This window comes from Abrus precatorius, unplaced genomic scaffold, assembly GCF_003935025.1.
Source record: "Abrus precatorius isolate BTA unplaced genomic scaffold, Abrus_2018 Scaffold11, whole genome shotgun sequence".
Lineage (NCBI taxonomy): Eukaryota > Viridiplantae > Streptophyta > Magnoliopsida > Fabales > Fabaceae > Abrus > Abrus precatorius.
Window position 1 is genome coordinate 23,162,044 of NW_020874303.1, and position 15,559 is coordinate 23,177,602.

The 15,559-nt window shown below is 30.8% G+C and overlaps 4 protein-coding genes across 5 annotated transcripts in view; 2 read left to right on the forward strand and 2 right to left on the reverse strand.

Annotated features, from left to right (window-relative positions):
- LOC113854764 (protein BCCIP homolog) lies at positions 1 to 4,093 on the reverse strand. Its single transcript, XM_027485969.1, has 7 exons — positions 3,748 to 4,093; positions 3,443 to 3,667; positions 3,148 to 3,360; positions 2,958 to 3,023; positions 2,738 to 2,827; positions 2,610 to 2,666; positions 1 to 280 (listed from the first exon to the last, which is right to left on the reverse strand). The coding sequence occupies exons 1-7, from the start codon at positions 3,976 to 3,978 to the stop codon at positions 182 to 184; spliced, it is 981 nt and encodes a 326-aa protein (XP_027341770.1). The 5' UTR covers positions 3,979 to 4,093; the 3' UTR covers positions 1 to 181.
- LOC113854763 (putative clathrin assembly protein At2g01600) overlaps positions 3,990 to 15,559 on the forward strand; it is a 24,185-nt gene continuing 12,615 nt past the window's right edge. The window contains exon 1 of the mRNA XM_027485968.1: positions 3,990 to 4,003. The gene's annotated coding sequence lies outside the window, so the exon portion shown is untranslated. The remainder of the gene's footprint in view (positions 4,004 to 15,559) is intronic.
- LOC113855857 lies at positions 5,867 to 7,552 on the reverse strand. Its single transcript, XM_027487486.1, has 2 exons — positions 7,120 to 7,552; positions 5,867 to 6,480 (listed from the first exon to the last, which is right to left on the reverse strand). Exons 1-2 carry the CDS (start codon positions 7,550 to 7,552, stop codon positions 5,867 to 5,869), a joined length of 1,047 nt encoding a protein of 348 aa, XP_027343287.1.
- LOC113854762 overlaps positions 10,634 to 15,559 on the forward strand; it is a 7,529-nt gene continuing 2,603 nt past the window's right edge. Inside the window, exons 1-6 of one of the 2 annotated variants that reach the window (XM_027485964.1) lie at positions 10,634 to 11,298; positions 11,441 to 11,578; positions 13,442 to 13,630; positions 14,875 to 15,012; positions 15,159 to 15,277; positions 15,368 to 15,500. In XM_027485964.1, the coding sequence (XP_027341765.1) occupies positions 10,810 to 11,298; positions 11,441 to 11,578; positions 13,442 to 13,630; positions 14,875 to 15,012; positions 15,159 to 15,277; positions 15,368 to 15,500 (1,206 nt within the window). In that variant the 5' untranslated portion in view covers positions 10,634 to 10,809. The remainder of the gene's footprint in view (positions 11,299 to 11,440; positions 11,579 to 13,441; positions 13,631 to 14,874; positions 15,013 to 15,158; positions 15,278 to 15,367; positions 15,501 to 15,559) is intronic. The other variant, XM_027485965.1, reaches the window with a different exon arrangement.

Here is a 15,559-nt window from a genome sequence, read left to right on the forward strand (position 1 = left end):
CGAACTAACGCAGGAGGGGGAAAATTGCTTCAATATCTTGCCAATAGTTCAAACAAAATTTGGCAGCTCAAACACTCGCAAAAAAATAAATAAAAATCAGACGACATTAAAATACATGCTAAGCTTCGGAAAAGTATCAAGATTGTGTACTATATTTTCTCAGGAACCTTTTCGGCGCCTTTCAGGTTTCATTAATTAAAGAAGCTAATTCTTGGCGAAATGATGGAATTTTGTCTGCCTCAACAGCCATGACTAATCCCGTGGGCCTGTAATTTCTCATCTGTAACAGGCAGAAACAATAGTAGATAGTTCAGAATCATTGATAAAACATATTGCTATCTACTTCTACATTATTAAAATTAAGCAAGAAACTATAATTGAAAGAAAGTTCAGATCAACCACAACATAACTAAATTAAAAAATTTTGTTAGCTTTCCCTGTTAAAAATTATAAATTATTGAGCCAATCTAATCTATAAATATTCTGTAGACCCTTATTCATTCAAACTAGAATTAAGCAGCTAAAGTTCAAAGCTTGTTGTAGCCTACCTAATCCAGATGTTACTATGTGGCAGGAAATGAGCAAATCAGTCAGACGCAATGATTTTGACAATGAAATTCTATTTGATATAAAATTTCTTATTGCTTTGGCTGTTAAACTGAAACAAATATAATTTAGATGATGTCTAATAACCCTAGAGCTTTTACTTAACGACCGAGCTTGTCCAAGAGGGAACAACCAAAGAAAACCAGACAAGAAACAATAGCTATAAAAGGCTAATCCAATGTATCATGTTAAGAGGCACCCGCAGCACCAAATCCCCAAGAAAAAAAAAACTATTTACTGATAACCACAAGGAATAAAAGCAACTGATTTTGTCTCCCAAACGATGTGGGAGACAAGTATGTTAAATACTAACTGAATAACAAAATGAAAAACAGAAAACTAACTGAATTTAACTAATCTGTAATACTACCCCTCAAGTTGGGAAGTATATGTCCAATACCTCCAACTTGGACAAAAAACATGGTACTGAGTAGCCGGAAAAGCTTTGGCTTGGGAGATTTGCTAGATGATGTTGTGACTTTACATGAATTAACTTCAAGAAACCAGAACTGACATATTCACGAATAAAATGACAATTGATATTCACATGTTTTGATCATTCATAAGTTGTAGAATTCGTGTCTAAATGGATGGTAGACTGACTATCACATGTGTGCAGAAACTTGAAAACTTCTCAGCAACTGCCATACCATAGCAGCCACTTGCCACACAAGCTAAAACCCTATACTTAGCCTCAACCAGTGACCTGAAAACTGTAGGCTGTTGTTTCTTCGATGTTTATGATGTTAGAGACTCACCAAGGAAGACAGAAAACCATATTGTAGAAAGTCTATGTCAGATGAGAGGACAACTTCCACAATCAACAACTACAAAGGCTTGAGAGGGAGGTGGCAGGGAAAAACAAGCCCTGATCTGAAGCTTTTTCAAGTACCGAAGGACACGGTTCCCTGCATGATAGTGTGGGGTTTTTGGACTAGACATGAATTGACTAAGTCGATTGACAGCACAACTAATGTCTGCCCATGAATAGTGTACAGCAATCAAACAAAGAGTCATCTAAACATAGAGTCCCCTTTCTTCACTAATGTGAATATCTATAAGGCCCCATACTAATTTGGTCTTCCCCTGGTTGAAAGTCAATAAAATGAATAGTGTTATGATTTGAAGTAGGTTCCATGAATTCCTGAAAAACCACCAAATACTGCTCCAACAAAGCAGCAAACAATTCAGTTTGCTGTTTTGCAGTCAAGTTATTCCCTAAATCTGTTACATATATAAATATATAAGCAGACCACAAAGACCCATTGATCGACAGTTGTAACCTTTCATCCACGCCATATAAAGTTGCTGGTTCCATTAGGCCATTCCCCCTCCCTAATTCAAGGACATTGGCATCCACTATTCTTTCAAATTATCCCACTTTTAAGATTCAAATGAGTACAGTACACTTCCCCTGTGTCACTACTTTATGGCCATCTCCTTTCCTAAATGGATATTAGGTCAAATAGGCTATGTGATACTGACTGAATAACAGAAAACTAACTGACTGAACTAATCTGTTATAGAAACTTCTGATTGAAGTTTCGGGCATGGCATTGTATATATATTGACACCACAACCCCGCAGAAAGCCCATATGACAAAGAGCCAAAGAAGTAAACAAACCTAGTGCATATTGCGCCCACTAACAGAGGTAGCATTGTGTATTCTAAGTTGAGGAAACCCTAAGTGAATCCTCAAAAGTCATTTATTTTAAAAACCTTTGTTAGTCCCCTAATTTTGCAAAATGACATTCATTTTAGTCCTTTTGCTCTTTAATTACTATTTTTTCGCACTAAAATGATGTTTTGCAAAGTTAAAGACTAACAAAGGATTTTAAAATCTCAGGGAGTAAAATGTAAGATCCACACAAACTTGAGGACTAATTTAAGGGTTTACTCATTCTAAGTTGCTTTCAGAAACAGATAAAAAATGAGTAACTTTGAGCAAGTTAATAAGAACATCATGATAATACCATTGAGATTAAAGAATCATAAAACTTGCCTCATGAGGTGCATGCTGCTGAGTTTTCAATGGAAAAAAGAAGGACCACGAGCTTAACTGGAAATTATTTTGTAAATTAATCAGTAATCAAATAAAATAATTAAAATAATGCCAGAAAATACCAATACCTTGTGAAAAATTTCATCCTCAGGCTTCATATAAATTATTGCCTCCTCATTATCATTGATCGGTATTCTTTTCTGCTCTACATTCTTGTGCTATATTTTTCCACCCGAGAAAGTAGCCAAACATCATGAAAAAATTATTTTGGAGCATATTGCAAATAATCACAACCATAAGAGCCAAAAATATATAAACAGAAGGGAGACACCACAGCAGCACACATACCATGTAAATTTTGCTAAGCAATATGTAATGCTTAAACTTGAAGGAATTCCGAAGTTCCTCCGTCGGCTGTTAAACAGAAACAAATTCCAGAAATAATACAACATAAGTTCTAAGGAGCAAATTCATCTCTAGCAGCCAAACAGAAACACATATTAACACCCTCACCCATCTGACACTATCAACATCTAACCTCATCTTCCGTTGCCCACGACACTTCATCAAAAAGGGCACCATAAAGATGCGGCAAAAGCTGTGGAGGAAGGTTCACAACGCGCTGTGATACCAGAAGACCTACATCACACGCTTGTTCTCCCAAAAGCAATCTCAATTGATCCCCAACACCCTCCTCTTGGCGTGCCTTAAGGAGGAGAAAATCCTTGAGTGCGACAATACAGTTATGCTCCTAGCAAAAGTTCTTACAATTACTGAGATACTAAACAGAGAGAAACCAAAATTCACAGACATAGATAAGAGAAGTGAGTTACCTTATATCTGCATAAATTAAGAGCAGTAACAAGAGCAAAAAGCCCTTCATCCTCATCATCTTCTATCTTAACAACAGTGCCTACAGTGGTCTGTCCCAAAATCAATTCTACAAAGCCACTCAAATCCCATTCTAGATCGTCGAGGTAAGTTTGCAGCAAGGTCTTCACTCCATGAAAATCATTAGGTTTGGGATCGAAGAAGGAAAAATCCGCTTGGACAACTCCCTAGAAAAACACGCGGTTTAATTGGATTAATGATTAATATAAAACAGTAGGATTAGGATTAAGAAAAGAAGATGTCTTACGCCAAATTCGTCATCGGAAGAATCGGAGTGTTGGGGTTTGAGAGGATAACGAAGGGGGTTTGGAGAGTGTGTTGTTTTGAGCCTCGGCATAGAAAGAGAGAGAAAGCGAGAGAGAGCACGAGCGAAAGGGGAGAAAGTAATGGGCCAAGATTTGAGACGAGGACGATGCCTTCGAAGGGTTTTGGTTTTGGTTTTGGTTTTGGTTTTGGACTTGAGAACTCGAAGACGCATAATAAGAAGAGAGAGAGGGGGAGAAGCTGAAGAACCCCCGTGCGGCGGTGGGAGTGGGGGAATGGACTACGGACTATGGACTAAACAAAAGACTCTTCCATGAAATAGGAGTGCCCGGGTCGTCCTCTCCATTCGGATTCTTTTTAAATATTTTTTCTTTTAATTTTTTTAATAATAAAAATATTTGATTTACATGAGTGAATTATTCGGTAAAAATTATTTTGAGTTTGAATTTTAATTGATACAATGTTAAATATTTTAAAAAAAGTATTATACGGATACTAATTTTGTTCAACTCGAATAAAATTATTTTCAGCAAAAGTATATATGGTATAGACTAGAAAAAATATATTCATTTATTTTTTATTTTTAAATTTAATTTTGAAAGTTTGTATTAAAAATACTTTGAAATTTTTAATTCTGAAAATACACATAAAAATCTTAAATTTTAAAAATAAAAAATTTATAATTTAAAAACTTAATTTTTAATATTATGAAAAGCTAATTTTAGAAATTAATTTTTAAAATTTTAATTTTTTAATTTCAAGTTTTGATTTTCAGAAACATAGAATCCTAGTTCTATAAATTTATTTCTATAAATAGTTATTAATTCTTAAAATTTCTTTTTAAAAGTATAAACTTTTAATTTTAGAAACTTATTTTTAGGAAGGGTATAATTTTAATTAAGGGTACTTATTTATGAAAAAGATATTTTAAAATTTTAAAGTCGTAGAAGCTTAATTTCAAAAATTAATTTTTGAAAGAGTGATAATATAGACAAGTAAACGAATATGTTATAATAAATCAATTGTTTATAATATATTAAATATAATAGATGTATTTGGATAATAGCGATGTTTAAAATATTCTTGAAAATGATAGTGACGAAACAACAATGGAACCCGAAATAAAGAAGAATTAATTAATTACTTAATAACAAAGCATTGTACATGTAGCTCTCCTGTACACTTTAAACAAGTGAGTTTTAAAAGTGATTTTTTTTTCATTTGGGTTTTGCTCAATTATTAGATTATAACCATTGCGTGACTTTATATATATATATATATATATATATATATATATATATATATAAAATTTAAAATATATATAGTTTTTATAATTAATAATGTATTTAAATAATTTAAATTTTTGTTCTGTAGGATGTTTTGGTTCTTACTATTATAACATTATTAAAAAAAAAGTAACTTATTAAATAATAACTTTTATTAATAGTATTATAACGTTGAAGACTGAGATATAATACAATATTTATATAGAAATTAAAATATATATTTTATTATAGTAACTAATTCTTTTAACTATAAGAATAAATACGTATCTTAACTTAAAAAAGATTACGTTGTATATGACATTGTGATAAAGATAGTTGGAGAAAGGAAAGTATAGTGCTAACTTGTGGAGCTAAAATTGTTTCATTATTTTTAACACAATTTATCTACAGTGGTTTTCATTGATGAAATGCAGAATTATAGTAATTTGAATTTTATTTTGTCCTCATCATGTATGCACAAAACATTTTATTATTATTAAATTTTTTTGTCAATAAAATACATGTGATCACTTAAAGTATGTTTAGAAATAAGTAAAAAAATTATAAAGATCAATTCAATATAAAAATAACAAAGAATAGCAATAATAACATTAAAATAAACGTGAATAATCATTCAAACATAAATTTAAGTACACATTTACTTTTCATTATTGAGAGACAATTAGGCTTTTTTTCCTGAGTATTCTCAAGCTTGCATTATTGTCAAGCTTGTGGAATAGATATCATTGGAGTTGATTACATTTTTCAATGTGGGGAATTTTATTTTGAAAACAATAATACAAAGCATAAACCTAAAGTTTAGTTGACTCTTCCAATTTACAACTTGTAAATTACCACAAAGCAAGGGAGAACAGCTCTAGGATTTAAAACATTGAGTTCTTCAATATCTGATAGGTCATTTATTTTTTTTATGACGGAATCAAACCCTGAATGGGTCACTTCTTGAATCTCTTGCAGAGGATTATGGATTTTCCCAGCTATTACTCTGCACACTATAACAGATTTTCTCAACACCGATTTATTGGATGAGCCAATGGAATCAATGGCTTTTCCACTTGTAGAAGTAGTGAAAACCCCAACTGTACCTTGAAATTCTTGGTTGGCCGAAAAACCGTGCCTCAAAATTTGACAAACACCACATTGGTCTAAAGTGCATAAACTAGAAGACCCATTAACACCAAGGGAGCATGCAATAGTTGTACCATGAAATCTCAACAGCTCATTTCCATCAACCAGACATCGAGGTTGCTCATTTTGTAGCTTTTCAGCATTAATCCTTACCATTTCTCTACATTCCTCAAAGCAATCAAATTTTTCTTGCTTGTTCTGGACTTTCAACACACATTCAATTTGTGTTGCCTTGCTTTCAGCATCGTGACAAATTTGTTCGATGATCTTCCAAGATGAATCTGTTTTTTGAAGTTGGATGACTGCAAAGATGTGCTTGTTTAGGTTTCATATTAAAAATAAGTTCCACGCTACCACTAAGTAAAAAAGTTTATACTAAAATAGGAAATTGTTTCTTTTAGTTTCCTTCGAAGGTAAAGATTATTAAACCATTAGATTGTGTGTGAGACCAAACTCAGATTTTCTCTCAATTTTTTTTTCACGTATAAAGCAGTTTTTTGGACTAATGTACAAAGCATGCAGCTTTTAATACTAATTAAACATTCGAGATTTTTTTTTTCAGAAACAGTTTTGGAAAAAGAAAAGATAAAAAACCCTCCAAGTTTTTAATAAATTTAGAGCATGTTTGAATTTTATTATTTTTCAATAAATATCTCTCAAGTGAAATATTTCACTGCATCGAGTGCAGTAGAATATCTAATCGTTCCTTTTATCAAAATATTATGTTTATGATTTTTTAACAAAATGAATTAAATATTTGAATGATCCTTATTCAGTGTTCTATTCACTGGAGATAATCTCAACCTAACTGATGCTAACACAGAGACATCATCATATGATGTAAAGAAAATTAATCTGAAGAACAATTAACTCATAAACCATATATAAGCACATCAACCTCATACATGTTAATTCAACTAGAAAAGGTACTTGATCCTTACCAGAATGCTCGGGAATATCACGTTCTTCAACAGTGTCAATAGATTTTAGTTTCTCACCACCTTTATAATTGCGAGTTGATGTTGGAGGATCAGTAGTAGAATCTTTTTGCCGTGATCCCTTTGACTTTGAGAAGACATTACATTCATCACAATGAAAAAAATGCGTTTTTGACGAAGGTATAATTCGCTTGGTTGATCTGTGAGGATGAGACCCTTTTGCTCCTTTACCATCTTCATTGCCTTGGGGACAAATTTTAATCTCACCACTTATGCTATCAAGGAGAATTTCATGGCTAACATGTTTGACATTTGAACTATCAATGGTGCTTTGCATTTTTCTCTGAGTCCTTTTACTTGCCTTCGGATCATGAACTTCTGATGAATGAGGTTTGCAATGAAGTGATTTCTTCAGAAGATGCCAAAACTGTGACATTTTCTTGATATGTTTTCTTTGTGAAACGTGTAAAGTTTCGTTCTTCACAATGGATTTATATTATTCCAATTGCAAAGGCAAGAAAACAATCAAGGAAACCCAATTATTATTATTATTATTCAATTACCAAGATTCTTTATTTGTCAGATTGCTTTCCTTGTTGACCATTCACAAATAGGAGGAAATTCACGAGGTGCTTATTCTGAAAACGAACATGATATATATTGGCAGCTTTCTACAGAAAAATACAAAGAATTTCAGGCTTCTCATTTGTTTGTCAGCCATAAATATTTCCCTTTCTTTGAAAAGATAATAATTATTATAAACAGTAAAATATATAATTATAAAAAATAAGTATACATACATGGAAAAATACTTTTTATTAAAAAACTCGTGTCATTTTCTGTACGAGTTTAAAAGTCATGTTTAATTATTGGCATGCAATTTAATTTACTGATATTATGATTTTACTTTATGCTATTTGTACGCGTGTGGGTGATTAAAAAAATACATGCTTAAAAATATATATAATGTACATGTAACAATGTGTTTTTTAGTTAATGATTTTATTTTATTCCTTAAATAATGTATTAAAAATATTTATTTTAAAAGTTATATGTTTTATAAATAAGTTAAACTATTAATATTTGCTCAGTTAAATATTTTCACAAGTTCTATCATTTTTTAAAATTATTTCAGATCAATTTTGATAAAAAATAATAATTTAATTTTAACAAGGAGAAAAATGAAATTTATTATTCAAGTTTTTTTTAATATATTCAAATACCCTATAGTGTTTAGAAAGTAATAAATTTCATTTAATTAATTATAAAACTAAATGCCTTCTTAAAAAATGTAATAAAAAATGTATTCATTGTGAATAACAAAGATTCTATTTTATTAACCAACAATAAATTTAAAATATAGAACTTTTAAAATTAAGAAAAATAATATAAAAGTATATTTTTTTAAATAAAGATACATTATCTCTCTATATTCATTTAATATAACGTGCTAAAATTGAAATTGACTAAATATAAACATAGTGTTCAATAGAAATGTAAAGTATTAAAAAGAATGAAATATTTGATATATAAAAAAGATTATTTCGTTAAATATTTTTGAAATAAATTATAGACAGCTCATAACTCTCCTAAATTATTTTTAATTTATTTAAAAAAAGTAATTTAAAGTAACATCTAACTTTTAAAAATTAGCCACTATTATTTTACTTCTCTTTTTTTTAAATTAACTTTTATATAATTTACACTCACAAGTACAGTAATTATAATCTTAGCATTTTTTTTTATAATGTAGCAAAATTTCTGTTGTCACTCTAGAGATAATCACCACTTCCATTTTTTTTTTGGGGCTTTTTAGTTATTCTCCCCCTCTTTAATTCATTTTTTATATTTTTATTATTTAAATAAATATTTGATGATAAATAAATAAATTTTATAATTTAAAAAAATGAAAAACTCATGAAATTAACTTCTGACTTATGCACTTTTTTAAGCTTTTATTTCACATTTTTCTATAAATAACTTATTAAAATGATTTATTTTTATCTTGGCTTTTTTAAAATTTTATAAAAATTATACATATTAATTTTTTCTTGTAGAAGTCACAGATAAATTAAGTGGTCAATATAAGAACAATTATTAATAATAAGGAAAATAATAACTCTTGATTAAATATATTTTTATTTTAAATAACCTTTAAAAATAAGATATTAAGTTTGTATATAACTTAATTCGCCTCAACTTAGATTCTCTAATTTCATCGTGTTGCATTATTGAACTAATTTTTTAAGAGAAAATTTATGTACATTTTTATTGGTGTTTTGATGATATTTTTAAATACAAAATTTATTTTGATAACTTATGGGAACTTTAAATATTCATGTATATATATATATAATTTAATTTAAAAAATACAAAAATATTTAAAACATTGTACTTAAATTTTTATTTAAATTTTTAAATAAGAATTCATAAATTCAGAATTTATATGCTAAAATAACTTAAACGCCTCATCCGTTTTTAATTCTGTTTGTTATTTATTAATAAATTATCAGAAAATTAGTTAATTATATATATTTTTAATGATTTTTATTATATAATTTTTTTGGGTTTATATGAAGAATAATTATATATATAAAAGTTTTTTTTTTTTATAAATAAGTTTATTATTGAAGATTTTTTATATATATAAAAACTCAAATTCGAAACTTTACCTAAAAGATATCGAACAACTTACTACTTAGACTAACTTCTATCGATATAGAAACTCTTTTTTTGTTTGTTTATATTATTGCAATACAAATACAAATCATTATAAACTATCCATTCAAAATTTAACTTTTGATTCACTAAAATATTAAAATGTTAATTTTAATTAATTTCAATAACGTAATGTGACTTATGTAAAATTTGAGGATTATTCTAATTTAAAATTAATATATATATAAATTAATGAAGTTTATACATTTAAAATAAGTTATAACCATTAAGTACTTACTTTATATTTTTAAACCATTTGGTTAATTTTTAAATTTAATTATTTTCCATTGTAGGAAACAGATTTAATTAAAAATATTTTTAAAAGGTAAAAATTAAATAAGCAGTACAATATAAAAATTTCAAAAATATTAAATAAATATTAAAAAATTAATTTTTTTAATGTAATAATCAAAATCATAAACAAAGTAAAGGAAATTTTTTTATTGAAATATTGATAATAAATTAAACAATATATTATATTAATTAAGTATAGTATTTAAGAAGTATTATAAATTAATGAAAGAGACTTAATTTTCTATATATCACTATTTTGATGAATAAACTTAATTGAATAAATTACAATTTCACTGAAACAAAAAGAAAAAGTTGACACGTATTTTCAAAAAATATTAATTATCTTAAATTAAAACTTATATTAATTATATTAATTAATATAATATAGATTTTAATACGATACGTCATGTGTGCAATGAAAACTGTACACGTGTTGAAAGGGTATTCGGTGAAACACGTGCTCCTTTCAACACAACCACCCCATGGTATTTCCGTTATTCCGGGGAAAGAACGAGGTCAATTTCAGTAAGTCAACTCTTTGAAAGATCAAAATTCCCTTTTAAATTTCTCCTTCTTCTTCCGTTTCCTTTCTCTTCCGCTTCATTTCCATCACTTTCTCGTTTTCCCCTTCGCATTTCTCCACCGAAAGAGACGTAGAAAATCAGGTTTCCAACGACGACAATGGAGGAACAGCACGCACCCATCGAATCCGCTCACAACGATTCCAACAGTGTCTCTGCTCCGAGCGCCGACCATGGCTGGCAGAAGGTCACCTACGCAAAAAAACAGAAGAAGAAGACTAATAACACCACCAACGGCTCCGATTCCCGCGCCAATTCCAACAAGCTCGCCGCCAACGGGACGTTATCCGGCGCCGACAGCGTCTTCCGGTCGCTTGAGCTGCAATCGGAGGACCGGCGTCGCCGAATTCTCGAGGCGCGGAGAGCAGTCGATGATGCATTCGACGAAGCGCCGGTCAGATCGAAGCAACGGTCTCGCGACGACGACGAAGACGAAGATGACAATGTGGAGCGTTCCGCGGAGAACGGGAAGGCGGAGGAGGCGAAGAAGGTGAAGCAGAAGAAGCCGAAGAAGCCTAAGGTGACGGTGGCGGAGGCTGCGGCGAAGATCGACGCTGCTGATCTGGAGGCTTTTCTCGTTGATATATCGGTAGGGCATCTGATTTGGTCAATGCATTGAATCACGCATGTTTAGGTTTTGTGTTTTCTATGCATGAATAAGATGTTCTGATGCCATCATTCACCAAATGTCCATTGATCCGTTGGTTTTGTGATTTGAATTTTCACAACAGGCATCCTTCGAGAAGCAGCAGGACATACAAATGATGCGATTCGCAGATTATTTTGGACGTGCTTTTTCTGCTGTGACCGCTTCTCAGTTTCCCTGGGTGAAATTGTTCAGGGAGTCAACTGTGGCTAAGATCGCTGATGTGCGTTTTGAATTCCTTAGTTTTTTTTCTTCTCTGTAAATATTTGAATTCCACATTTTCTTATTCCAAGTTATATAAGTCACTATAGTCCTTTGAATATTTTAGTCCTTTCCATTCCAGTTTTTAAAGATTTTGTTACTGAATTAGTTCCACAAATTTGTAAAATAGCACCAAACTTGTTTCTTAAGGATTCTTTTTATAATCACTTTGGATCTCACTAAAGACCAATATGGTGACATTTTAGATCATTTCTTCAAAGCTTTAATCAATAGCTTAATTAGAGGCTATAAAGATTATTTTTTTCCTCCACTTTAATCCTTGATTAGGACCAATATGGTGAAAGAAGCTGGTGTCAGCTGCCAGCATTTGCAAAAACAATATGTTTGGAGTTTTTAATTAAGTGTGAAAGTGTGAAACCAATATATTCATCGTACAGTATTTGTATGGGGAGTTGTTCCTGCAATTTTTCAATAGCACAAGTTCTTATTCCTTAACTTGTGAATGCTTTAGAATGTCATGCTCCCAATTCATATTTTAGTTATATTGCTTCATTCATTCTTTCTTGTTGTGATTTTCTTTCTTTCTTTCTTTCCTTTCTTTGTCTTTTGAGTGCATATTTATTTTGTTTTAACTTATGACCAAGGTAGTTAAAATCCCGATTTGAATCCTAAAATCCTACAATTTTATGGTTTTGGAAGTTTTACCAATTTAAATTGTGGGTAAAATCATGGTTGAGTAAAATCATTGTAAAATTCCAATTTAAATCATAAAATCCCTCAAATCGTGGGATTTCAAGATTTCACTTTGATTATGAAAATTCCTTGCAAAGCCTCAGTTGTTGAACCCTATCAAAGTTGACGCCTCTTTCATATATCTCCTTTTTATTGAATCCAATTTGCCTCTATCAGCTTTGAACCCTAACGTCGTTGTCAACATTCAACAGTCCTCCTAGTGCGTGCAGCATTGTCTGCAACTAAACCCAGCAGTGTGCTGCTCTGACCTCAAGTATAGTGCTGCTGTTCTTGCATCTTTTCTGTTCTTGTCTAATTTTTACTTATGTTGATGCATTACATTTTTATGGAATAGATTATGATTTGTGAGTGCTACTTTGTTTAAGTGCTTTTACTGATTTAAAAGTTTTTTCCCCTAATGTATGATATTTTATATGAATAATATGAATTTATATCATATATATGAATTTTATAAAATTTTACAATTCGATTTACGATTTTACAATTTACGATTTTCACTCTCCTTTACAATTTAAAGTAAAATCCTGATTTTAACTAACTTGCTTATGACCATGCTTGTTATGCTATCATTTTAGCTCTTTACATCTATTAATTGTTGATCTTTGTGTAGTTCAGTCACATTATTCTTGGAATAATAGATTATGAAAATAATTGTATTAAAAGGTTTGCAGTAGTGAATCATTTACTATATTTGTTATTTGTATATAAATTATTCAAATATGTTACGTACATTGTGGTATTGATACTATGCAAAGCCAAATATTAGGATCTTTGGTGTAGTGAAATTTAATTCAGATGCATATTAATGCTAGATGTTCCACTAAATAGGTTATATTGATGATTTATGACCTTGAGGATCATAGTTATGACTTTCTCCAGTTAATCTTTTAATTAAAGTTTTAATACTTGCCCATATACAGTACTGAGCTTTTTTGCAAGTTTCTGCATTTTCTGATTGACTAATTATGTTGGAATTGTTCTTGTTATTTAATGAGTAAATTGATGTTCGAAGAATGTTTGATAACTATTGTACAAAATTCCTAGTCTATCTATGGTGTTTATCAAAATCTTGGTTCTAGTTTTTAATCTTCTCTTGGTTTATTTTTGCCAGGTGCCACTTTCTCACATATCTGATGCTGTATATAAGACTTCAACAGACTGGATTAACCAACGTTCTCTTGAGGCACTTAGTTCCTTTCTGCTTTGGTCTTTAGATAGCATACTTTCTGACTTCAGTAGCCAGCAAACTGTGGCCAAGGGTTCCAAAAAGGCTGTGCAACAAGTGGCTTCAAAATCCCAGGTAACTTATTCTGAATACTCTTCTTTATCAAGCAATAGCGGTCTTTTATTTTCTTGTTTGTTTTTTGGAATAACTGAAGTAACTTCTGTTAGAAGATAAGTCTGGACAGAGAAGGAGGGTGGAAAATGAATCACTCTTTAAGTAAAAACTAGCAGGAAGGTCACTCACCAAATCAAAACAAAGATAAGCTTAAACAGAAATATCAATACGTAATAGCTCTCTGTTCACTCTGCAAATCTATCCTGGGGACTATCTAGAAGAACCCATGTCTGAACAGCTAAGAGAGGTCAAGCAAACAAGCTTGTCCCAAAGCATGATTAATTAGCAAAGGGCATCTTCCTTTATAAATCATAATATTCTCTGTTAATCAAATGTAATATTGATGTTTGATTAGTTCATGACTATGAAATTCTCTGATGAGTGCCTTAGTGCAATTTGATATTTTAATTTATTTGCTTGTGATAAGTCATTAATTTTGATATGATAATCTCGACTTTTAAGTTTTAAGTGTTCATATGACTGTGATTGGCATAAAATTTCAAGGGCATGGGAGGAGGCTCAGTGTTGCTATATTTTATTTTTGGTTAGTCCTATTTTTTATGTTTCCAGTTTCTGTGGAACCTTCTTTTATCTGCATATTTCAATTTGAATGAATAGTCAATGTCAAGACAGATGACTCAAATAAAGCACTTGAGATAGGCAGTCAATCACGAGTGCATTCCATCATTCCATGTATGATTGACAAACATCAGAATGTACATATATAATTCATATCAATTTATTTTTTCGTTGGGGAATGGGCATTATAATATATAATCAATGCTCAAGAGATCAAATATTCATGTTCTTAGATTGCCATTCTTCGTAGTTCTGTTTTGGGAAAATGAGGTAGCTTGTTTTGATTCCATAATTCAATCCTTATGGGTTTTTTTACCCTGTAGAAATTGAATGCACTTGAAAATGGAAAAAAGTGAAAATGAAAGAAAATGCTTCTATTTGAATCTCCAATATGTTATGTTTGATTTAGACGGTTTATTTTCATTGTATTTTGTGTATCTTCTGTTTAAATCATCTTGGTTTTGTGATTTTCTTATTGTAAAATTTGGCAACAAATTTTTTGGTGATTTTTGGTTCCTAAATCACATTCAACCTTCATTTGATTATTTGTAGCTTTTGAAATGAAAATATACATTTTTGCTCTTCTTTTCAGCTGTAGACTGACATTGAATTCACATAACCTGCAGGTTGCAATGTTTGTTGTTTTAGCAATGGTATTGCGTCGGAAGCCTGATGCTCTTATTACTGTATTGCTCACATTGAGGGAGAATACCAAGTATCAAGGGCAAGATAAGCTTCTAGTGATTGTATGGATGATAGCTCAGGTGAGGGGTAGATGCCAAAATAACTAAGAGATCTTATGAGATATCCCTGAAAAGGAACTTCTGTTTGACCTTTTCAACAGGATAATTGGAGTGTTTCATTTTCCCTTCATTTTGCTTATTCTTAACATTGAAACGTTTCTGTGTAGGCTTCTGTAGGAGATCTATCAGTAGGTTTGTATGCTTGGGCACGAAATCTCCTACCTATAGTGAGTGGCAAAAGTGGGAACCCTCAATCCAGGGATTTGATTTTGCAGCTAGTGGAAAAGTATATAAATATTGAATACTTTCTTCTTTTATATCCTTATATCATCATTGCTATTGTAATCACCATCGCATTTTGTGTGATTTGTGGCAGAATTTTGTCTACCCCAAAAGCACGGCCTGTTTTAGTAAATAGTGCTGTGAGAAAGGGGGAGCGATTAATTCCTCCTTCTGCATTTGAAATTTTGGTCCACGCTACTTTTCCTCCATCTTCAGCTAGAGTAAAGGTAGATGTTAACCTGAGGTCATATGTTTGTATGTGAATGTATCATAGCCCCAAACCTTC